Here is a 24429-nt window from a genome sequence, read left to right on the forward strand (position 1 = left end):
AACTTACTGACATCTCAGAACTAAGTCACTTTGTGTCAAACATACATTCATTACTCAGCATGTCAGTGCATTGCTCACATGCTAAACACAGATGACATGAACAGAGCTAGAATTGCATAGTGTTATTGAATCTACTTGTTTAACCTGATGAAATTGGGCAGGGGATTCAAATGTTTTTGTTCATAATATGTTAAACACATTAAGCCACTAATGCAAACAGCCATGTGATCAGTATCCGAAAAACTTAATATGAAAACCGTCCAAACTGAAATCACACACTGAATTAAATCCCTCAGTGGTCATGACATCATTTAAGTGCACATACCTAACTAGAAGTTAACGGAATGGGTTAAAGGAATGCATCTACAATGCTGGATATATTATCTGAAAGAAACAAGCGGTGTTTAAAGATGGTGTAAACTTCAGTTAAAAATAAATGTGATAAATTCAAGTGTGCAAAAGCATAAAGAAATCTGGGTTCAGATTAGATGAACTTTAAACTCAAAACAATGTTAGTCTTAACTGTACGTCGTCTATATTTCTGAACTCTGAAAAGTGATGAATAATAAATCATACATTCTTTGTTTGGTGCAGGACATAAAAAAAAAAGAGTGGTTGGGAAGTGGACAAGCAGATTTTACCGAATACAACACCTTAAGGCGAGAAAATAAATAAAAACACCCAAAGAAAAAAACGTGTCACATAACAACTGCTGTTTCATGGCAAATAACTTTCCCTCAATTACAGCAATCCATCTGTTAAGATTCTTTACGGGTTTTTTTTTTCCAGCCAAACTGAAAAGAGACAAGCATTTAATGGACAAACACTAGGCATTCCAAGACAGCAGCAACATCCATGCCCCTCTAAATGCAAATATGGAATTTTCTCGGGAATAAAGTGGGATAGAGCAAGCCACATAAAAACCAAAGAGTATAAACGCAGCATAGGAATCATGTTGAAGGCACAATCTTCCCTGACACAATGAAAACCCCCAAAAGCAGACGAGTCAGCAGTTCTATCACAGACGCAGAAAACTACAGACGCCGACTGCTGATGGAGGGTCGGGGGTCTGGTAGAGCTGGGAAGGATTGTGTGTGTGTCCTGGCCCTCCAGAGACAGCTAGACTCAATCCTGGGTTGAGCACACCTCTCTGTGACTCTCGGCCTCCAGATCTGGCCCGCAGTGGCACGCCGGGCTACAAGCCATTTGTGGAGTCTCTGGGCTGTTCTGATGGACAGGGCTCCCCTCTTCTGAGTCTATCGCTTCTGGTGGTGACCCCGTCTCTGTTTCTGGCCTATTCTCACTGCCTATGGAAACACCCTGAACCTTCTTACTTAGCTCATTACGCTCTATCTGTAGCGCACGACAGAGCTTTTCCAGTCGCTGCACCTTCACCTGCAGGCTTTCAAACTCCTTGTCTCGTAGTGTTTTCTACAGTGGACAACAGAGAGAAAACATAAAAAACAACTAAAATATACAGCTTTTAAACAATTACTCGTGTAACAAAGTTTTAACTTTTTTGCATTAAAGGTCCTGATATACTTCAAGAGAAATTTTAGAATGAACTAGTGTAATTTCGGGTAACGTCATTTTCGGGGGTGGGGGGGAATAAGGGCAAAAAACTAAATTTGTTTGGAGAGGAAAATTCAGTTTGCCAAAGTGAAATTTCCAGGAAACTTTGCTCTGGCTGGTAAACCACTCTGAACTGTCATTGGTCCGTGGCGATTATATAATAGGTAGGTGTGACTGTGACTCTGCTTTCTTTGACGTGGAAGTCTTTGGTTAATTTCTTCCGTTCAGTCCGTCAAGGTCGGATCGGATGTCCGCCATTAAAAACAAACACCCTCTAGAATCGCTTTATAGTAGAAATTGAAGCTGTAATTCTAATAGCAAGTGAAACTGACACCTTTTTCATGTTTAATAATGTAAAGCTGCTTGCTTTAAATCAATATATTGTATAAAGTGCTATATAAATAAACATGATGTGACTTGACTAGAGTGCTTAATTGCAGATCTGGTAAAAACATAAACATCGCTATGATCATACTTTGTTGCCACTGAGAGGACAGCGTGCAGCAAGTTTACTAGGGATGGGAATTGATAAGAATTTAACAATTCCGATTCCATTATCGATATTGCTTATCGATTCCTTATCGATTCTCATTGGGTGAGGGAATAAGTACAAATTTGTTTGTTTGTTTGTATTAACTTATAACTTATTTGTTTGTTAATTATTATTAACTCGCTGACACAGCACAGAGTATCAGGGGTGTGAACCTACACTGGTCTCACGGTTCCGTTCGATTACGATTATCATGTCATCGATTCAGTTCAATTCAATATCTCGATGCATTACATGCACTGCATCCTCAATTTTACTTCAAAAGTGATGTGTGCGTGCGTGCGCGTGTTCACCTGTTCGTGAAGTCGCAGTGACAGAAACAGTGACATTCCAGTTTAAGTTTCATGGGACTAAAGTCTGTTCATGTTGTGTGGCCAAATGTTTCTGCATATTGGAGGTCCCCCCCTTTGACGAAATGGAAATTTTACAGGTGTTGCAAGTGGCCATATTGTTATGAGGCGCCGTCATACTCTCATTAAGTATGTGCACGAGTTTGAATGTGTGTGTGCTCGCGTCTCATATGAGTATGTGCGTGGAGAGTTTTGCGCATCTCGTGTGTGTAGAGTTTGCGTGTATGCGTGAGCGACTTCATGTGTCGTTGTGCATTTCATATACTTGTTTGAGCATTCAGCAGTATACATGTATGTTTGACTACTTAGTATACGTGTATGGAAGTGTTTCATATATGTGTGCGTGAATGAAGTTTGATTTAAGCCCTAGACGGCACCTCATATATTGTCGTCTTTTCGCGTGAAATATAACCAAACGAGCGCTTCTGCCTCGATGCCATGTTTGCTGCGTTCTGAACCAAAATAACGCAGCGCGTGTGTGGCGTCATGATGACACATTTGCAACGAGCGGAACCGATAAGCGGAATAGTTAACCAGGCATACTAACGGTTCCAAGGAATTGGTTCACTGGGAACCGGTTCTGAAGAAGAACCGGTTCTCGATTCCCATCCCTAACGTTTACATATTCATCTAAAAGTCGCTCTCAGTGCGGGTGGCATCGAGATGTTCGCTGAGAATACACTGCTGAAAAACCATTTCGAATTTCTTTTTACCCTCAAGTGGAGAACGAAAAAGAACTTAACCGTGAGTATATCGGGGCCTTAACTGTCAAGACAGAGAACAGAACTGGCAAAGATCTGAGTACAACAATCACCTCCTCTGCCATCTCCAGCAGAGCTTTGTTACTGCTCTCCCATCGTGATCTGTACATGGTTGTTTCCTTCTCCAGCTTCTTAATCTTCTTGGTCATCTGCAGCATGATACAAAACAGATTAAAGCAACTTTCACATAAACACAGCCTTTAGAGATTTATATTTTGATTTGTGAAATGTGTGACAACGCCCAAGACGACCTACATTCTGTGCATTAATACAGGCCTTGCAGACTATTCCAATGTGCTACTTTTCCTTTGTTTTTCTGTGTAAACACACGCTACACAGACGTATATAACGTGCATAAAATCAGTTAAACCTTTTTAAAAACGTGTCGAGACCTTGAAGTATTTTCCCCCATTCTTCAAAGCAAAAACGCGCTCTGTGTGAACAAGCTCTAACAGTGTCTTTGTAGGAGTTGAAGTCCACAACATCCACTAATCGCTACTAAACAGTAATTTACCTTTTCCATCTCTTGTTTGAAAGTTGTGAACACCTCGTTGCTTTTGGAAAGTGTGTTTTGAAACTCTTCAAATTTCTCGGTGTACAATGAGAGCTGAAAAAGATCAAATAAAAACATTTTAGCATGGGAAGTCAAAACACACATGAAACAGTAGCACAAAATGTTTTGAGTGGCGCATAACCATGTAAATAACCACAATGCTACGGAGTTCTGGGTAGTTGCTAGATCTTTCCCACTAATCTATACGATTTTCTGCTAAATGGTGTATATACTACCATTCAAATGTTTAGGGTCTGTAAGGTTTTAATGTTTTAGAAAGAAGTCTCTTATGCTCACCAAGGCATATAACTCACATAACTGTTTTAATGCATTTTAAAATGTAATTTATTCCTGTGAATTTTCAGCATCATTACTCCAGTCTTCAGTGTCACTCAGAAATCATTCTAATATGCTGATTTTGGAGCTCAAGAAACATTTCTGATTATTATCAATGTTGAAAACATAATTTTATGGAAACAGATACTTTTTTCCAGGATTCTTGAACAGATAGCTCAATTTCTTTCCAAAAAAACACTAATAACCCTGTTTGTCCTATAAGTGTGTGAGTTAGGTCAGATCTGTCTTATGTCCCTCACCTGCTGTTTCAGATGAACCTCCTGCTGTTTCATGAGCTCATACATCCTCTGAGACTCAGCTGCCTCTTTCAGGAGCTGGAAAAGAAAGAAATGAGACCATAAGAATCTTAATTAGTGACTGGCAACCCTGTCCAGAGGGCATAACCGCACATATAAAGGCAGCAAATGTATGGTACATTCATCCCAACAAAAATAGGGAATAAGTATGTTTTTGAACTTCAGCTGACCACATGTTTGAAGTACTGGGCAAAGGATGTAGAAACTCACAAAGTCTTTCTCCTTCTGATGGCGGCCCTCTGAGTCCTTGAGCAGTGCCTGTGCCTGATTAAGCTTTGCATCTACCAGCTGCTGTTGCAGATCTTTGTGCTTGAACACCTTGTCAATATGCTGAGAGAGAAAACTATGTGCTTAAGGACAGCGGCTACAAACCACAACTCAAGTAATACATAAAAATGTATGAATGTCACTGTAATAAATAAATAAACTTTGTATTGTTTACCAAACACTAGCACAGATGTTTTTCCATTTATCTTCAGTTAAAAGGCATTGCAAATTTACTTCACTTTTCATCCTTTATTTCCATATCTCTCACCTCCTCTCTGAGCTCGTACTGCTCAATAAGTTTCTTTAGTTTGTCAGCCAGCTCCATGTTCTCCTGTCTTAGGTTTGCATTACGCTCGTTGTGCTGCTCCATCTGTGCTTGGATGTCATTCAGTGTCACCTGGAAATGTGAGGTCACTTCCTTCCTTTTCTCCTCCTCCAAACGGGCACGTTGCACACCATCCTCCTGCCAAGTAAAGCAAACATTAATCCATTAATCCATTAATCTCATTAAAGAAAGTACAATGCAACAAGCTTCTGGTTAAGTGAAAAGTAGAGTTGGAGCACTGATTAAACAATACTTTGAGCAGGGAGGGGAAACTGCTGAGGCAGGACACTTCTCAACACCTTTGAATTTAGATTTTGCATATGGCAGGCACCACAGACATGATGATTAAAATATACAGTACCCTCTCCGCATAAATAACAGATATCTTGTTATTTGCATTCATATCAAGTTAGCGTACCTTAAGTGTGCGGTTGTGTCTCTGCAGTTCTCGACAGAGACTCTCCAGCTTGCTGCGCGCCAGGATGGCCTTGCTGTGCTCATTTCTTAAGTGGTCCTTCTCCTGGATTAGCTGCGTCTGCTTCTTCTGCAGGGCTCGCATCTGTTTCTGAGCGTTACGGTGCTCCTCTAGCTAAAAGAAACACAGCAGGACAGGAGCATTATTATAAGTTGTCTAAATTAGGGTTGTCAGAAAGAATATCAGTAGTCGGTAGCATATGCATTGGGTAATTACAGTGGTAATAGCACTGAGATTTGAAACATCTTTACAAATGTATCATTAAAGAAAGCTCTTAAAGGTTCTCTAAGCGATCCTGGGTGACGTCACTTCTTGTTGACGTTCGAACTATTGTCAAACAAAACGGAGGCTAGCTAGACCCTCCCTCCTCCTCATCCGCACACTAACCCCCCAAACCCTTCTTGTCGGTCATTGGCTGGAACAGTTTGTTATGTTTTGGGGAGCGGGTCGCTGCAGTTTGTTTTTGGTGCTGTTTGTGAAGCATGGGCTGTCTACAGAGATCGCGTTTCTTTACAGTGTGTTCAGGGGACAGGCAGCCAGCGGATAGTGAGGAGATGTTTGCTGTATGTGACAAAAAATGTTTTGGCCTAAAAAACACATGACATCGCTTAGAGCACCTTTAATGTAGTAATGTGGGCTGAAAATGCCCAGCATTTCCTAGTATTGTATTAATGTCGACAAGCTGAAGGCTAGTCAGCTGAAATGGCAACACACGGTCTGGCAAATAAATTATTTATCATAAATTCACTCGTGACCTTTAATCAAAATAACTTCCTCTCCCTCTTGCAGCGACATCTCTTCTCTTCTCTGATAATGTCTTCACTGGTGTGAGGACAGGACAACCTGTCACTCACATGAGATCACAGCAATAGCAAACCAAAACGACCTAACGATGGACAAAATCAAGCCCTGCCCTACATTTTTGATTGTTCGAGAAGCCATTTCACTCTAATTACGATTGAAGTGCTCAAATAACATGCATATCTGTTACGAAATAGATGTTTGAGCCTCGTTCATTATATTTTTTTTTATTTCCCTCCGAAGCTACGAATATTCAAAGTTGATTACTACCGAAGCTCAAAAAATGGTATTCAGACCAACAGCAATCACTACATGAAACTACTTTCAAATAACTTTATTTATCTCCATTTATAATGTTAGTAAAGGTTTTTTCTTGACTATTTTCTACCCTCTCTCTGTATACAACAAATGCTCTGAGATGTTGACATCTCTTGATCATCATCATCATCATCATCAAGTCTTACCAGCTCAGCATACTTCTTACAGAGACCACCCAGCTTCTCCTCTGGAGTACTCAGTGTGTTGAGAGTCTGCATTAGAAGGGTTATCTCTTTGCCTACAACGCAAAAGCCGAGAATAGAATTTAGGTTAAGAATAGTTCTGGGTATTGACACATATTTTACATCTTGATTCAATTTTGATTCAAATCTGATCTCAAAAATATTTCAGGTATATGTCAAGAAAAAACTATTTTCAACACTAAAGCATAAACTCCATTATGAATGGAGGTATGCAAGAACTAATGGTGAAAGACGCCATTGAAGAACACATTCTGAATGCCCAACTGCATTCAGATCAAGTGTGTGGGTTCACTTTGAATTGTACAGAATCACAAAGAATGAGCTTGAATTGGGCTTTTGTTAGTGAGGCCATATTACTGCAGTAAAGTAAAAGACACTACAGTAACACATGGATGTTAGAAAGGACAAATACAAAAGAATGCACGTCTCACCATATTTATTATACAACCCGAAATCTACATTTTGCCAAATGTAATACAATCAAGAATCTAGGATTTGTTAATTCTCCTTAACCTTTATTTAACTGACAAAAATACAAAGAAAAAAATGTCAAATGTTTTCTCTGGCCAAATTAATTGTATTTTGTAAATATAAACAAATTTAGATTTTGAAGGCTGCAACATTCCAAAAGAGTAGGGACAGAGGCAAAATAAAAGTGAAAAGACTATAGAATATCCAAGTTAACCTGTTTTGAAACAGTCCATAATTAGCAGGTGAACTGGTAATAGGTGAGGGTATCGTGTTTGGGTATAAAAGGAGCATCCACCAAAGACTCAGTCTTTGCAAGCAAAGATGGGTCTTGGCTCAACACTTTGTGCCAAATTTCCTGAGAGAATTGTCAAACAATGCAAATATCACATTTCTCAATGCAAGATTGCGAAGTATTCAGGTCTTTCACCAAATACCATCCATAATATTGTAAAAAGATTCAGGGAATCCAGAGAAATCTCAGTTCATGTAGGGCAAGGCAGGAGACCTCTGTTGAATGTGCGTGACTTTTGAGCCCTCAGACGGCATTGGCTGAGAAACCATGATATTACTGTGTTAAATACAGCCACATGGGCTCGGGAGTACTTTGGGAAACCATTGTCACTTAACACAGAATCAAGTTGCATTTCTTGATGCAGGGGCAGACTTTTATGCAAGGAGAAAGCTACACATCTGTTCAATGCAGAGATGGCACTGAGTTCTCTGGGCCCGAGCTCATCACAGATGTTCTAAAAGACAGTGGAAATATGTGCTGTGGCCAGACAAATCCATGTTTCAGCTTGTTTTGGGGAAAAACTGACTTTGAGTTCTCAGTCCCAAAGACATCAGTGACTGACAGGGGCAAAAGCAAAGGTACCAGTGATGTTGAGGCGTATATTGGGATTCTACAGAGACGCAGTACTGTGCAGAAATCTTAGCCACGTAACAGCCGGTATGCTCCACACGGAAATCTGATCTCACCATCATTGAGTCCATCTGGGATTACATGAAGTCTTCAGTGTCACATGATCCTTCAGAAATCATTCTAATATGCTGCTTTGCTGCTCATGAAACATTTCTTACCATTTTCAATGATGAAAACTGAGATACTTTTTTCAGGATTCTTTGATAAATAGTAAGTTTAAATGAACAGCATTTATTTGAAGTAGAAAACTTTAGTAATATTATATGCGTTATATATATATATATTTATATATATATATAAATGCTACCTTTGTGTCTGTCTTTTCTATCACTTTTGATCAAAACACGTTAGATAATGTAAAGAGCATTAATAGCAAGACAACAGTTGGTGTCGGACTCGTTACACACTTAAGCAAACGCACTGACTCACCCAGTCCCTTCACTTTCTTCTTGTCTTGCAGCTTCTTCGGGTCCTTCTCCACACATCCATTGCCATTCAGTTTGGCTTCCACCTGTTTGCCATCCTCTCTCTCAGACAGCCCGTTCACTTCCACGCCGTCAGGCTGGCCATTGGTCACTGCCACATCATCGCTGCCAACACCACCATGCTCATGACAATAGGTGCTGAGGATGTCCTCTAGCTGTCTGCACAGTTCCTCAGCCATGTCACAGGAAGCAGAAATCGCACCGGCCTCTGCCACTAAACACAAAGAAACATGAGAGAAGACATACGGCAATGGAAATGACTTTTCCACAGTGAAGATGTGAATATATACTAAGGTTTTGGGTGAGTTTAGAACAGAAGAAAAAAAATCAACGTGTCAGCTCCCTTACAGCCTTCATCAGTCTGAGCATTGTTGGTCGGTGTGCCGTCCGACTGCGTTTCGATTTCTTTAGGGCTATTGGTCATCTCAGATGCCACGGTGCTCTCCTCCGTATCATCTGCACTGCTATCAGCAACTGGGTCCTCCATCTCCCTTCTCTGCATTGCTGATCTATGTACAAATATTAAAAACGCCACAGTGCACAGGTAAACGACTACAATACGACACACTTCACTATCTAACAGCTTGAACAGTTACAGTTACAATTCAGTTGCACAATTAAAACGAATCTGATGTGTAAGAGACTGACAAAACAAACGAGGATGACACTTGTTGACTACGTAACTAACTACATAACATTAAAACGCGCTAATCACTACAATCCGATTTGAGATCACATTTAGGACAGCCAATCATTAAATGTTTCTTGTAAACTTCAGTAAACATCAACCAACAGACGTGTCTAAAAAGAACAAGTGTTACGTTTATCTGACGGGTTATAACTGTAAATAAACAATCAAGTATAATTGAGAGATGTAGCTGTGTAACATCTCGCTCGACTAGTTTAGCAGTCATGGCTAACAAAACGCAGAGTTAAATATCTGCCAACTGACTTGAGGCGCTCTACAATTGTACAAAACAGACACACCGAACGTATCTGTGCTGTCAGATAATTGTGTTTAAAATAATACCAGTGTCTCAGTTTGGTCCAAGAAACCCCTTCAGATGTTTGTCACCACTCTTTACCCTTCCCACTGCTGCTTCTAACTGACACAGGAAATGCCAGGGAAACACTCGAAGATGATTCGTCGACCTGTGGCAAACTTCCGGTGTATTATTAGGTGTATTATTATTGGTTTTATTATTATTGTAGTAGACTCTGGCAGTGGTTTATTATTTCTTTATTTTTGTTTTATTAGCTTCGAATTAATATTTCTTATTTCATGTAATATTCCCGTTAGTGATGGGAGCAGCGTCACCGATCAATTGAACCAAATGATTCGCAAAATGATTCACTGTTTCGAATTCGAAGCGCTCGAAACCATATGCTCGAAACACCACAAGCTTGTGGAACCGGCTGGTCAAAAGTCAAGTGCAACGAAAACTCAACAAAGGACAAAACATTTACCGGCGAAACCACAATAAACAAAATATTCTATAGAGGTTACTTAGAATACATTAAAATAAGCTATCTTCACTTGTAAGTCGCTTTGGATGAAAGCGTCTGCTAAATGGTTAAATGTAAGTTTTACACCTTTTTTTATTTAAATATATAAATATTTCTTGAACAGCAGTATTTTGAAATGTTTCGAAATCAAGCTAACAACGCTCCGTTTGCTGAAATCACGTGACGTGGCGAGTTCAATACAAGCTCCGAACCACAGAATCGACACAGGAGATTCATAAATGTTTCGAAGCTTCATGTTTCACATTCAAGTACCACATAAATAAAGATTATAAAGAATTCATACATGTACAGATGGTTCTAAGAAACCTGAGACAGGAGTGACAGGATATGGAGTGGCAAGGTCTGCTAAAGGAATAGGAATTAATAGAAGAACATCAGATTTTTTAGGAGTATAGGCCTACACAGTGGAAATGGTGGCAGTGTTAGTTCCGTTAAGGTGGGTGGAAAAAACAAGACAAGAAAAGGTGCTGATATGCTCCGATTCATCCTCAGTCCTTGTGAGTTTAAGGTCTTTTCACTCAAAAAGCCGTTAGGATGTATTGTATGAAGTCAGTTACAAGGATAACAAATCAAGGAGGACGGTTACAATTTATGTGGGTTCCAGCACATGTAGGGGTGAAAGGGAAAAAGCAGGTGGATGATGAATTGGCACAGAGGGCTTTAAAGAAGGGAAATATAGAAATGCAAATTAAAATAAGTAAAGCAGAGGTCAAGTATCATCTGGGAAAAAAAAACGAACCAAATGTGGCAAGAAAGGTGGGACAGAGAGGAGAAAGGAAGGCATTTATATCAAATTCAAAAGAGTGTAAAAATAACTAGGTTAGGTGGGCACAGGAGAGAGGAAACTGTAATGACAAGGTTAAGGCTGGGGCACGGTGCTCTAAACAAAATACTGAAAATGATATAGGAAAACACGAGACAGGCTTGTGTGAATGGTGTCAGGAAGAGGAGTCAGTGGAGCACATAATTATAAGATGTAGGAGGTATGAGGTACGAGAGTGAGTGAACATGAGGAATAATTTGAGGTAATTAGGGGTGCAGGAATTAACATTAAAAGGATTGTTGAACATAGGTGACAGAGCGGTTAGAATATTGTTAACTTTCTTAAGGAAAACTTAAGAAACTTGTTTAATAGGTTATGAGGCTAAACAGGGATATGGAAAGTGTGTTGGGAAATGAATGAAATTGTGTGTGTGTGTTATAAGATTATTATTTTCTTTTATTTCTTTAGTTTCTTTTTATGTTGAAACTAGATTGTAAGCCTATTGTCTGATTCACACTCCGGAGCAGAAGGTGGCGGTAATGCACCAAAAGCTGATTGCCAACCGCCGTTAAAACCAAAAAAGAAGAAGAAAGAAGAAGAAGATGTTTCGCATTCGCAAACGTCAGCTTCGTCGCCATATTGGACCGGGCAACTCACTCTCTCTTGGAAAAAAATGCCTGATTCATGTGTTGCTTGGGGCTGTAAAAACCGTCGCACAATACAGACAAAATCCCGGGGAATTACCTTTCACAAGTAAGATTGAACAATTGTTTCTGGTTGTATTTGGTTATTATAACGTTATGTTGATAGAGCCAGACTAAGCTAGCAAAAACAAGCTAGCTACGAATGCTTATACTATATAACAAATGTTAAAGGTTTTATCAAAGTTTATATGCTTTCTTAAAAAGGCTCGGGTTGATTTGTGGATTAAAACATAATCAGCTCGACTCATCACGACCTTTACAACAACTCCATCTCACTGTTTCGAGCAGCGCCACCAAACAACCAAGCTGTGTGCTAGAATATTTTGCTAAAATAAATTATAGAAAACGAGAACGAAGCAACGTAAAACTCCGTGCCCTTAACTGATATGACTTCGACGTTTCAGTTTAAAAAAAATAATAATAGTGAATAAAATAAAATAAAAACATGAAAGGGCAAATAAATGTGGTTTATTTTATTCTCCGACACTTTCTCTTTATCATTTAAATTAAAAAACAATAACAAAAGAAACTTTTTTTTCTTTTCATTTCAATTATCAGTTACCAGAGTTCTCTGCTTATGAGAACAAATGTTTATATTATTGAAAAGCCAGGCCATTCAGGTACACTGATTTTATTTAAATTATTTGTTTGATGTCTGTAGATTCCAACCTTTTACAGTCTATGATTCCAACTTAAAAATATATGGTCTACCGTGACCGTGATTTATTAAATTTTATTTCAGAAGACACCTTTCAACCAGCCTTAAGGCTTCATGTGACCTTAGGACGGCAAAACAAGGCTTTCGTCCGCTGCCCTTCAGTTATTTTTACCAGATGTACTACTGTGATAGAAAATTAAGTTGAAGTTGATGTCTCAAAAAGTTGAGGTTCCTGAGAGATTTTGTTTAGTCGCTATACCAAAAGTAGCCATTGGGACCTTCAATGTTAACTTAAATTAATTGTTTGATGTGTTCTCCTGTCATAAATGAATACATTTCTGTGACAATATAACGGCCATCACAAAACAGTGGCTTAATATGGAACCTTGAGTCTACAACCTTTCCAACAATATGTTTTCAGAACAATTTTCACAGGATGAATTTAGAGTATTTCCACTTTTTAATGATACCTAATTTATGATGATTATTAATAAATATTTGTGGCTTGAAAAAGGATGGAAATTTGACAGACCTGTGCTTATGGTTTATCGATTTGTTTTGGCCTAGGGCAAACTATGACTTGCTGCCAACGTCGAGATGTTTAATAAATATTCCAAACATACTGAATACCGTAATCATTACTTTCCGGACCTTTGGTAGAAAGAAATCAGAAATTAACTGGACCTCTTGGAACATTAATGGACTGTTCTTAGTTTAAATTATAAAAATCAAGCAATTACCCATAATCAATATTTATTGTCATAATCATAATGCCATAATCATTCAATCATTCACAATCATCTATATTGGTTGGTTTATGGTTTTTGTTCTAAACTAACTTTTATTACAAGCTCCTCGTTTCATCTGAGTGACTGACATAATGTTATTGTGAATCTGACTGTTGTTATCTGGCTATCTAACTTATCTCACACTTTGAAGGTTTCCCAAACCTAAAGCGTTGAGGAAGCAGTGGGAAATTGCCCTAAGATGGGAAGGTTTTTCCGCCAGCGATTCTTCTGTGCTTTGCAGTGAGCACTTCAGGGAGCAGGACTTGGACAGGACGGGTCAGACCGTAAGGATCAGAGAAGGAGCTAAACCATCTGTCTTCAATTTCCCAGCTCATCTACAAAGAGTAGGTCTACCTCTAGATTAAAGGATATGATAGCTAGTCATTAGGCTTTTATATATTTGTATATATAAAATGTTTTCCTTCCATTTTAGCCAGTGTCAGTGAGGACAACAAAAACCTCAAGGAGGGCTGAAGAGAGCCTGTCAGTGGACTGTTCTCTGCAGTTCAAAGAGACTAGACCTCCGCCTAATGTTGTGAGTTTTGTACCATACTAATTTTGCACCAAACTGCTATGACTGAGCGATGTGGCACAAACATTAATGTGTAAATTTCCATCCTTTCTTCTAGGACCACTCCTATGCATTGCCAGCAGATCCCACTGGTCTAAAGGCCAGACTCAGTGAAGCCTTGGCTAGAGTGGAGAGTCTGGAGAGGGACATGAGGAACGTGAGGAAACGAGAACAAAGGGCAAAGAGTATAGTACTTTCTCTTCTAGAGGATCTGAGTGGAAAGAACGTCATAAATGAAGAGCTGGAACACAAGCTCAATTTTTACTCTGGGAAAATGAAAATTCAATAAAATGTTGAACTTTATGTATATCTCATGTCCGCACTTTCCATGTCTCTACAAATTCCTGGTTATTATTTCAAAGGGAATTTCAAATCTTCTCATTTGACCTCCTGCCAAAAAGGGCCATGAGTGCAAAACAAACTGTCCACTGGTCCAAAAGCATTCAACTAAGGGAATCTTTCCTTTTTGATACATACACATCCACATGCATACATTGCAAAGTTTTTTTTTTTTTTTTTTTTTTATGTAATTTGACAAAATTCTGGATGGTTTTACTAAGGTGGATGCTAGGCTTGGCCTCAACACGATGTTATATATGTTTATATGTAAAGTATACGTGATATTGATGTCTGGTTCCAGTGCAGTGGTTCGGTAGGAAAACACCTGCCAAGTCAAGACGTTTTTTTAATGTGTGTATTCATTTCTCAAATGCAGTTTATTTGTGACAATTTGTAAGCTGCCTTGTGCATTGCATGTACTTCACTTTTGTTTTTCTAATTATCATTTGTGAATAGATGAATAAATATCTATTGTAATATTACAATATTCTGGTCTAATTAATGTTATATATATATAACATTTTAATATATATATATATATATAGAGAGAGAGAAAGAGAGAGAGTATAAACAATGTTTTTCATACTTGCTTGATGAACCACTAACAGGTTACGTTTAAGTTAGGTCATTAAAGAGCCCTTTCTACTAACTAACTGTGTTTGCATATAATTGTTAGAATTTGAGAGAAATATTTCAGCAAATGCATCTTTGCAATTGGGGGGAAAAAGGCAGTAACTTGCATGCCACAATAATAAAACAATGGACAACTTACACTATCAACATAAATATGACAGTAATGGTACCTTGAAAAACATGTAATTAAAAATGTTCCTTCTTAAAAAGCTGGTTAACTGTATTCATCATTCTTTTACTGACTTTACAGAAGCAAATTTACAAACCAGATGTTTTATCGTTTTATTTGTATCTGGACAAAAAGAAGAAAAAAAACTCAAACATTTGTTCAGAATTGTTCATGTATATGTTCGTGTGACATGTTCAGTTTGTGTGTCCGTCACTCATTCATATCGTCGGTAAAGTCAGTCACAGTACGGGCAATTGTAGGCAGAGGAGAAAAAAAAAAGAAGATTTAAATATAAATACATTTAAAAGGAAAGAAATTACCAAACCAGGATACAATCTCCACCTGGGCGAGTCTTAATATCGTGTATGAAAAGTACTTTGTAGCATGTAGCATTGTAAACACAGGTGAGTCAGCCTTACTACACAACCATATGCATCAGCTCCAGGTTTGGAAGAGACAAAAAGTCTCAAAATGTCAACATCTACAAGATCTAGGACGGAAGACCATAAAGACCCAATTTCACTTATTTGTGGCCTTTTGTAAATATTTTATTGTTTTCTGCACTTCTCAGAAGTTATTTTAAGGAGTAAAGAGCAGCGCTCAACTTTAAATTGTGCCAATATAACAATATAATTGTTAAAGCTCTGGTTTAAGTGTGATTCACAGAGACAGATCATGAGACACCCAGATTTGTTTTTGAAATCTTTTGGCTTCTGAAAGCAATGTCCTTAAATGAGAACAGAATGTCTGCGAAAGAGACCTGAACTGATTTGGATTTGCTGTAATTGTGCTACAGTAAGTTACAGAGGGAAGTCAGACTCAGAACAACATAGTTGGGTCTACATGGTCAGCTAGTGCGCTTACAAACAAGAAAAGAGCAACACATATACACAAAAATACTCGATGAGGGCAAAAAAAAAAAAAAAAAAAATTTACAGATATTACAGTTTCTCCTTCGATAATTAGTATCTTCACTTCCTTTATGCCAATAGAACTACGCCCAAAACGAACACAAAGCTAAGCAAACAGTACACACTGAGAACATTGCATTGGCCTTGGTTAAAAGTATTAGTTATCGAGCACAATAAATTATGCATTTTTCTCTTTATACCTTTGAGTTTACCAATTTGGTGTACAAGTAGCAGACCATCACATCTCTAATGAAACTGTGGCAGACAATGTAACCTAATTTGTAAGATAAGAAAATAGAGCAGCAATATTTGCACAAAATGTGTGCACATTCAAGTAAACAAAAAAAGAAAGAAAAAAAAAAATCAAAGACAGATTGATAAGCATACAGCCTCTTGTCTTTGTTGGTCTGATTGGCACTTTTGTGAATAGGAGTGCATTTCCATTAAGAGATAATTTCTTTGCTTTTTTTTATGTGATCAATGTATGAATCCACCCAGTGGTCTTGCAGACCATTAGATATATTTTATAAGCATAGTTTTTTTCTTCCTTTCCCCCATTTGATCACAGTCTTATTTTGTGTAAAAAAAACAAAAACAAATCTGGACTGCAGCATCTTCGCTCGGAGATGGACCTGTAAATGCAGCAAAAGTCACACATTTGAACCCATATAAAGCAAAACCCTGTTTGAAATTCACCTTGATACTGCTGTTAAAGTACATCAAATTGTGAAGAGGTATTTTCAACTAGGTAAATGCAAGTGTCTCAAATTCAAAAAGGAGAATTAGTATGGAAACCTTCTTTCGGTTATCAGTTCTGATCAGGAATCGCATCAGACATTGACATTTACAGAAGGAAATAACTTCTAGATATTAGTCAACCAAAAACATATCCGTACCAAACACAGGATGCTGCTCCAATAAGAACAGATGCTGATATGAACTGTGCATCACTTCCCTTCCCTCCCTACATTATCCGTCAGTCAACGTATATGTTTTCATAGATACAAGCCCGTACTAAATCAAATAACCCCTAGCATTCACTCAGAGAAGCGCCCTTCTGTCAGTGTATTATGGAGGTAGAGGAAAATGCTTCCATAAATGTTTACTCACAGTTTTAAAGTAAACCACGGCTAGTTTTGTACAGGGCGGGAGGTTAATATTCAAACTTTTCATGTATTCTGTCTGAAATCCACAGCAGTCTAACATCAAACTCTGGTGTTTTAGTGCATCAACCTAAAAAGTGCCAAATGGTAAAATGAGAGATGATGTTTGGAGATTACGGAAGTCATTTTCCCCTCGGTTTTATACTAATCTGTACGTGTACATGTTTAAGAAGTGTATGCTGGTCTTGTATGCATGTGTGCAAAGTGTGTGCAAATAGAACAATATCTATATATATATATATTTTTGCCCATAAATTTCATTATTATATAAAGAAGTATCCCTTGCCATATCCACATCACCTGTAAAAATAGAAACAGAACCCAGAACAACTCCAGCTAATGAGTGTGAGCTAATTGAATGAAGATCTGGCAAGGGATACAAAATGGTTGTTGGTACCAACAGAACACCATGCAAAACCCCAACATGCACAAACCGAGGGCTGCACGAAACAAACACCTTGAAGTTATCAGAACCACCCAGTATTACTATGCTCCAATTAATAACGAGAAAAGAGCAGAATTAAGACTCCATCATGTGCATTACCCCGGCCCTCAGATGTGTGCCGATTTACCCCAGATCACATTTCATAGTTAAAGCCTTTTGATCAAAAAGAAGAGTTATTCATAACACTGCACACCACGAATACCCTACAACTAGATATTTCACCTCTGACGGGTAAAAAAAAAAAAGAACAGAAAAGAAAAGAAAAATGGGCATTATCTTTACTAAATGGGCTCTTTGGGCCGCACTTCACCAGTCATCGTTTTTTAACAGTAATGACTTTTTATATTAGGATACTCCTTTACTAAAATGCCTGGATTATTTTAACACCACCCACCACCACCACCACGTCAAACAGACTCTACATTAACTCCTGTCGTTTCCACACCCAGCATGGTCTGAAATGATAAAGTCAATGAATACTAATACAGCTCCGGAAAGCCATTGAAGAGTGCTTAAGTTGTCATGAAACGCATCTGCGGATATTATGGTGTTTTGTCTAAAAGCATGGTCATATCAAATATAACCAGGCTTTTTTAATTACCAGAATATGAGTAATGAACAGAAGAAAGAAATCCTACAACGCAACACTTGATAATTCAAACCAGGATCAAAAAGAAAAAGGATTTGATTTTCATTAGACGAGCAAACGATTCTCTCATCTTTCAGTGAAAAGGGAAAACTGAAGCATACCTTGCCTTAAAAAAAGAAAGGAGGACACAGCGCCACGATTTCTACCTGAGGGGGATGATTATTTAGCTGCATCATTGAGGGGGACAAAATGAAATAAACTAAAATCCAGCTCTCTCTTGGGTGTGACAGGGCAGTGGATTGGTTCCCCTGCTTATAACACACCTCAGTGTCTAAATAAATCAGTCTGGGTCATGGGTCGTAGGTCGAAATTTGGTTCACTCAGATGTCAATCGTTGCGCTCTGAGTGTTTCCGATGTATGTTTCGGTAAGGGTATGGGGTGCGGGGAGGGGTGTAAAGGTCAGGGGGCGGCCGGGAAGGGTCTGGAGGCTGGTTATAGCTGGAAGCCCTCCATGGGAGCCTCCTGCTGGGGGAAAAGGAACTGCTGCTGGTTCTCATCCACCTGTGGTGCCAGACTGGCATCCTCTTCCTCTACTCCAAAGTAGTGCTCGATGAGGTCAAAGGCTTTCTGGTAGATCTCCTGATTTTCATGACTCTGTAGGAACTCGATTTTGTCCAACCCTGGTAGAGAGATATACAGTTTATATTTCACAATATTACAGTTTTACTATATTATTTATCAAATACATGCAGCCTTGGTGAGAGCATAAGAGATTTCTTTCAAAATGTCTGTCTGTCCGTCCATCTATCTATCGATATCCATCTCTGTCCATCTATCTATAGGTCTATATCTACATTATCTATCCATCTATCTATCTATCTATCTATCTATCTATCTATCTATCTATCTATCTATCTATCTATCTATCTATCTATCTATCTATCTATCTATCTATCTATCTATCTATCTATCTATATCTGGTCACTTCATGCATTTTTACAAATCGGATATCTAAGAGTTCAATTTACACTTGGCCACATAAATGTGTCTACGCAAAACCAATATAAATCTGATCTTCCATTCCCAAGCTACAGTATATGCAAATTTAACAAGTTCACATCAAAGAAAGGAACAGATATGAGCTGCATTTTATTTATGTATTTATAATCAAAGACCACAATAGGAGTAAGAACCACATCAACCCTGGTGAGATAATTTAGTCTCACTACTTTTAATGAAGATGATTATGTGTCGAGTGTCTGTGATGGCGAAATTTCAGTTTCATTTGCGGCATTTTGTGCGTTGAGTTTCTGAAGAGATACTCAGCTACTCATCTGTGATGCGTGTTGCAGTAGCAGTGTCATTTCTGGCTATGACATGCCATATAGCCAATAAGACATTTTCACAATTTTTTTTTTTTTTTTTATCATTTTGGGAGATGTAAAATTTACATATATGGCTTAAACCAGTTGCATTTAAACTTGTCCAGTTTCGTTTGGACTGCGTCTCAAACCACCTCCTAAAGTAGTTTCAGAGGGCATTTATACACCTGGTCTTTTATACACTTGGACTCGAATAGCTATCTGATTAGACAAAACACATGAAGTGACCAGGTGTAAACAGGCCCTATACGTCTATATCGATCTGTCTATCTATCTCTGCCTATCGACATCTATCTATGCAAACTCTGCTTTGCTATTTTTCAAATTTCTTATATTTCTCAGAAAATACATGCAATTATGCATTAATGTTGATGTAGATGGTGGTTTGGTGAAGTAATGTTACCGTAGGCTTCCTCTATGAGACTGCCGTAAGGGTTGATGCCGCTGCCGTTCTGTTTGGCCTCCTGCTCGCCCAGTCTGAGAATGTTCTCCAGACCATTCAGAGCCACCAGCACTATCTTGGAGTCCATCACAGTCAACAGATCACAGAGAGGTTTAATGCAGCCCAAATTCACCAGATACCTATAGAAAAGAAGATGTTGAAAAGATAAGATACTTATTTTCTCATAAAAAAATAAACATCATAATTTAATTTTCCTTAGTCAGGGTTCCCACACCTTGGTTAACTTCAAATTCAAGGACCTTTCAAGGTCCAATACCCTCAAATTCAAGGACTTAATGTGGGGACACATTTCAAGTGAGAGCAAGGTTACATCGTGTTACCTTGTAGGATACATTGTTAGTTTTGCGCGCGTGAACGTCATGGCACCGTACAAAACAAAGTACCTCACGCGGAAAACACTTAACGTAACGCATAAATGCGCGTAACAAACGTAAATCAAGCAAGCTAGTATGCATAGGCCACGAAGTGTTGGCGAAATAACACATTAGCGGACCGGAGGGAATAATATGGAATCTTTTCCAAAAAATTTCTTGCACAAAATAGATACAGGTCCTTGAAAGTGCTTGAATTTATGTATTGTTTATTTTCAAAAACTTTCCAGGGCCTTGAAAAAAAAAAAAAATCAGATTCACAAACTTTCAAGGATTTCAAGGACCCGTGGGAACCCTGCTTAGTACAAATAACTGAAGATGACATTAGAAAAAGGGAATTGATGTTTGGCAAGCCATTCCCATCAAATCACTGCGTGAAACAGTTTGCATTGCGTCCTGTTGGAGCCTTAGCAGTTCCGCATCACAATCCGTACACGAAAACTCGCTTCCGGGCACGTAAAACATCAGTGCGATCCTTACCGGATTAGACCAATGAACTTTTGATGTGTCATTTACTGGGGGAGGGTCTTATCTTCGTTTCTTAGCTTTGATTGGTTTATTTTTGGCCTATGAAATGCTCATAAATGGTGATTTGCTTGAGGCTGTGCTGGGTGGGGAACTATGTTACGCGTCACAAGATTCCGTACAGTCATTGTTGGGAGCGTAACATGAAACCGTAACGGGGCATCATGATTGCCTCATCGTGCAGGGTGTCTTATAGTAGTTAGATTTCATTATGGCACAATTTACTTCACATTTGACTCTTTGGTTGACTTTAAAGTCCTTACATCGCTGATCTGCAAAATATTGTTAATAACGAAAAATGGCGCGTTCAGTCACCGCAGGTCGTTTCCAAGACCTCGTGAACATAGTTTTTAAACCGCCGTTTAAAACGGGGTTTTATTAACCTTATAACACACATTTTAGGTTAAAAATGTTCAACACCAATAACCATTACGTTTAACTTCAATACTATAGACCACATGACCGAAACTTCATTCATTTCATTTGCTGACTCTTTTCCCTCCTTCACCGGAGTCTACGCGAGATCCCTGCCCACCGCCATTTTTAAATATCACTCGGGTGTCATTGTACTTTCCGCTGAAATGTCGTCTTCAAAGGGCGTGGACTTCGACAATGCGTGAAGATCAAAGATGACAAAACACAGTTTCCAAAGGTATATATAACTTCATTTGACCTGGAAGTGATTCATTGTACATTTGATTCAAAGGGTCACTGTACGGATTCATGTTACGGAAGCGCCGCTGTACGGATTGTGATGCGGAACTGCTAATTGTCGAACTTCTGACTTGTAATGCTGCCCGAATCATACACTGTTCCTTCGTTGGGCAGAGGAGAACTGGCCCTCCGACTGAGTCTGGTTTCTCCCAAGGTTTTTTTTCTCCATTCTGTCACCTGATGGAGTTTTGGTTCCTTGCCACTGTTGCCTTGGCTTTTGGCTTGCTTAGCTGGGGAAATTTAATATTCAATAATATTATTGATCTGCCTTACTTAAGGTGGACGTTGATGCAATTTTCTTTTAGAAACAAACTTTATTGTATTATTTTCATGTTATCACTGTGAAGCTGCTTTGATACAATCTGTATTGTAAAAAGCGCTATATAAATAAAGGTGACTTGACTTCTACGGGGCTGTCATCTTGTTCTGGGTCTGATTCCGGTTCAAACTGATACGGTTGCACAGATGTGTCCTCAGAGACTCCTGCTGCCATTCTTTCTCCAAAATATACCCTCAACTGTTGTCAAGGCAACACTCCACGTGTGTTGTCAAAACGCCCCACAGAACAGAGGCGGGGTGACGTAGCTCATTATCATTTTAAGACGCATGCACTTAAACAGCGTGCTGAAAACAGAGCTGTTTTTGACCAGGTAAAATGAGTGTTTTCTTACAATACTAATGAGAATTTTTAATTAAAGTATATTACAAACTTTTCATTTAGACCCTAAAGAATCAAATTAACTTGTATGAAAATGCCATTATATGACCCGTTTAAAGGAGCTGCCCTTAAAAACTGATTATTTCAGACAGAGGGTCAGAATGAGGGTTGAAATTAAATAATCATTTTTCTAAATAAATTATATATGTATACATTGTTTCCGCTACATTCATTCTGCCGTAGTGGGCCACCACACCTAAAATCATCCCGCCACGGCTGCAGCTTCTCAGTGAGGTCCGATATTGTGCATACTATGTGTTATTGTTAAGCTAAAGGCATAAAAAACTTTGTAAAGCACCATAAAGTTTTCGCACTATATTCCAAGACTTCTAAAGTCATTCAATAGCATAATGTGAGGTAAAAATGTATATTTAAGTCATTAAGTTAAAGTTAATGGAAACTCATCTCTTCGCTTTGTGCTTTGAACTTTTCAATGCGAAGGGCTGCACGCTGTGACTTCACGTTGCTTCAAGTGCATCATTCTGCGCACGGAATGCGCATAATCGCTTTGCCGCTCTTATTGGAACCTTTCATGTTATAATGCTTAGGGGAGGTTAAACACCTGGGGTAAGGGGGCGTGGCCAATGGGAATATCACTCATGGGCCACGCCCCCTCCCCCTGGGGAAATGGGCCTGTCACCACGGCTGGAAAAAATCCTAGAGGAAACACTGACTGATTGAAAGGACAGGACTTCTCATTGGTCCACAGGCAGTTTCTGCCCTGCACCCATCTTGAGAGTTGAGACTAATCAACTAATAAGTTTAACCATAACAATTCCTGAAGGACCATTTGGATGAACAGTGGCTAAAACAAAGAATCCATACAAATCCATTCATTACCATGTTTGGAAACGTTAAAACAAATTAAGCCGTAAATGTTCAAATGAATGCATGCATGACAGTTCAATCTTTTCCCAATCTTGTTTGGACTTCTATATCCGTATACTTCTGTGTTTTATGCAAATGAGTTCCACAGGGGAAATAAGGATGGGCCACACTGTGTTTCCCCCTCTGATGCCAGCAGTCAATCACAGCACTAGAATGGAGAAGCGGCAAATTGCAATCTCCTCCTCATCGTAAAAAGATAAATGTACCCTTTCAACAGAAACTCCTAAAGCAGAGACATTAACATATACAGATTCCAGTCTGCAAAGATGAGACAAACAGATCAACAAATTCTGATTCTCCAGACCGTTACAGGGAATGCAGCAACAGACACAAGTTCTGAGTCTCCAGCATGCAAAGGTGAGACAGAAACAGATCAACAGGTTCTGAGTCTGGTGCCCTGTAATCTGAGAAGGAATCATCTGACACCCTCACGCTCACCTTAGGAGACGCAAATCATAAGTTATAACACCACCACATTTAATTAACACTGAAGTTTAAAACAAGACTCATACATTATAAATACGATTAGATGATATCTTAGAAGGGGTAAGTTGTTTGTGCTACACTTATACTAGAGGAAGCACTCAGTAAGTCATATTTAAAGGGATAGTTCATCCAAAAATGAAAATTAGCCCATGGTTTACTCAATGAAGCACTGTACTGGCTGCGGAAAAAATGCCGTAAGTGTATGTCTGATAAAAACTGAAACATTTGTTGTAAGTGTGCATAGTAATACATACTTTAAGCACACGGCTACTTCCAGACTATGTGATCTCACCAGACATCATGAAAACCACACTGCAATTCAATCTGGATAAACACATCACAAATACTCCCTAGTGAATCACTAAGATTAGCGCTTACGCTGTGCCATGTTAATGGCCATCTGAGAAAGACCAACTTGGCCAGATGAAGATTGTGGGAGCACTTTAAATGGGCTCCCATTCTAAACTTAAAGAATCCTGAGAATTTATTTCTGAGGTCAGCTCTAACTCCATTATATCTTGATGAGCCTGGAGCATGATCCTCATCAACCTGTCATGTGACTTGACAGCTCTAACTCCATTATATCTTGATGAGCCTGGAGCATGATCCTCATCAATTACCCACTTACACAAAAAGAGAATATCTGACAGACAAGTAAAGAGGGTAAATATGATATAAAAGTCACCAATAATAGGCTGGCAATTGGATAAATGACAAATTAGAGTCAACAATAAAGAAAAGTAATACAAAATGTTTTACTATAAAACACATCACGTTTTGTGTACTCTGTGTTCATGTTGGTTTCATACAGTTTTGAAAAACATTTATACAACCTTAGAAAAAAGGTTCAATATAGAACCCTAGGGCTCAAGACTCAATTCTCAAGAATCCTTTATGCCCTGTCTTCAATGACTG

At 38.7% G+C, this 24429-nt stretch overlaps 4 protein-coding genes across 5 annotated transcripts in view; 2 read left to right on the plus strand and 2 right to left on the minus strand.

Annotated features, from left to right (window-relative positions):
* hdac1 (histone deacetylase 1) overlaps positions 1 to 24429 on the plus strand; it is a 91926-nt gene that overhangs the window by 15387 nt on the left and 52110 nt on the right. The gene's annotated exons all lie outside the window — the stretch shown is intronic.
* On the minus strand, positions 706 to 9881 carry txlna (taxilin alpha). The gene is made up of 11 exons (XM_056272690.1): positions 9737 to 9881; positions 9055 to 9215; positions 8651 to 8920; positions 6772 to 6863; positions 5450 to 5620; positions 4975 to 5169; positions 4650 to 4769; positions 4383 to 4457; positions 3748 to 3840; positions 3287 to 3382; positions 706 to 1431 (listed from the first exon to the last, which is right to left on the minus strand). Exons 2-11 carry the CDS (start codon positions 9206 to 9208, stop codon positions 1126 to 1128), a joined length of 1572 nt encoding a protein of 523 aa, XP_056128665.1. The 5' UTR covers positions 9209 to 9215; positions 9737 to 9881; the 3' UTR covers positions 706 to 1125.
* si:ch73-130a3.4 (uncharacterized protein LOC664763 homolog) lies at positions 11608 to 14020 on the plus strand. The gene is made up of 4 exons (XM_056272694.1): positions 11608 to 11749; positions 13298 to 13490; positions 13580 to 13681; positions 13776 to 14020. Exons 1-4 carry the CDS (start codon positions 11670 to 11672, stop codon positions 14004 to 14006), a joined length of 606 nt encoding a protein of 201 aa, XP_056128669.1. The 5' UTR covers positions 11608 to 11669; the 3' UTR covers positions 14007 to 14020.
* The window catches only part of kpna6 (karyopherin alpha 6 (importin alpha 7)), a 29568-nt gene continuing 23207 nt past the window's right edge, over positions 18069 to 24429 (minus strand). Inside the window, exons 13-14 of the mRNA XM_056272689.1 lie at positions 19753 to 19931; positions 18069 to 18647 (exon numbers count right to left, since the gene is read on the minus strand). Coding sequence (XP_056128664.1) covers positions 18460 to 18647; positions 19753 to 19931 — 367 coding nt within the window. The 3' untranslated portion in view covers positions 18069 to 18459. The remainder of the gene's footprint in view (positions 18648 to 19752; positions 19932 to 24429) is intronic.

This window comes from Rhinichthys klamathensis, unplaced genomic scaffold (genome assembly GCF_029890125.1).
Source record: "Rhinichthys klamathensis goyatoka isolate OS25496 unplaced genomic scaffold, OSU_Roscu_1.1 h1tg000343l_1, whole genome shotgun sequence".
Taxonomy (NCBI): domain Eukaryota; kingdom Metazoa; phylum Chordata; class Actinopteri; order Cypriniformes; family Leuciscidae; genus Rhinichthys; species Rhinichthys klamathensis.

Bases quoted from the DNA above. Each gene is read 5' to 3' on its own strand.
- si:ch73-130a3.4 (XM_056272694.1), top strand. From the start codon at position 11,670: ATGCCTGATTCATGTGTTGCTTGGGGCTGTAAAAACCGTCGCACAATA. The intron at 13,491-13,579 runs GTAGGTCTACCT...CTTCCATTTTAG, and splicing joins TCCCAGCTCATCTACAAAGA to CCAGTGTCAGTGAGGACAAC. The intron at 13,682-13,775 runs GTGAGTTTTGTA...CCTTTCTTCTAG, and splicing joins CTAGACCTCCGCCTAATGTT to GACCACTCCTATGCATTGCC.
- txlna (XM_056272690.1), bottom strand. From the start codon at position 9,208: ATGCAGAGAAGGGAGATGGAGGACCCAGTTGCTGATAGCAGTGCAGAT. The intron at 3,841-4,382 runs GTGAGGGACATA...GATCTTTTTCAG, and splicing joins AGGTTCATCTGAAACAGCAG to CTCTCATTGTACACCGAGAA. The intron at 1,432-3,286 runs GTGATTGTTGTA...TGTCCACTGTAG, and splicing joins TGCTGGAGATGGCAGAGGAG to AAAACACTACGAGACAAGGA.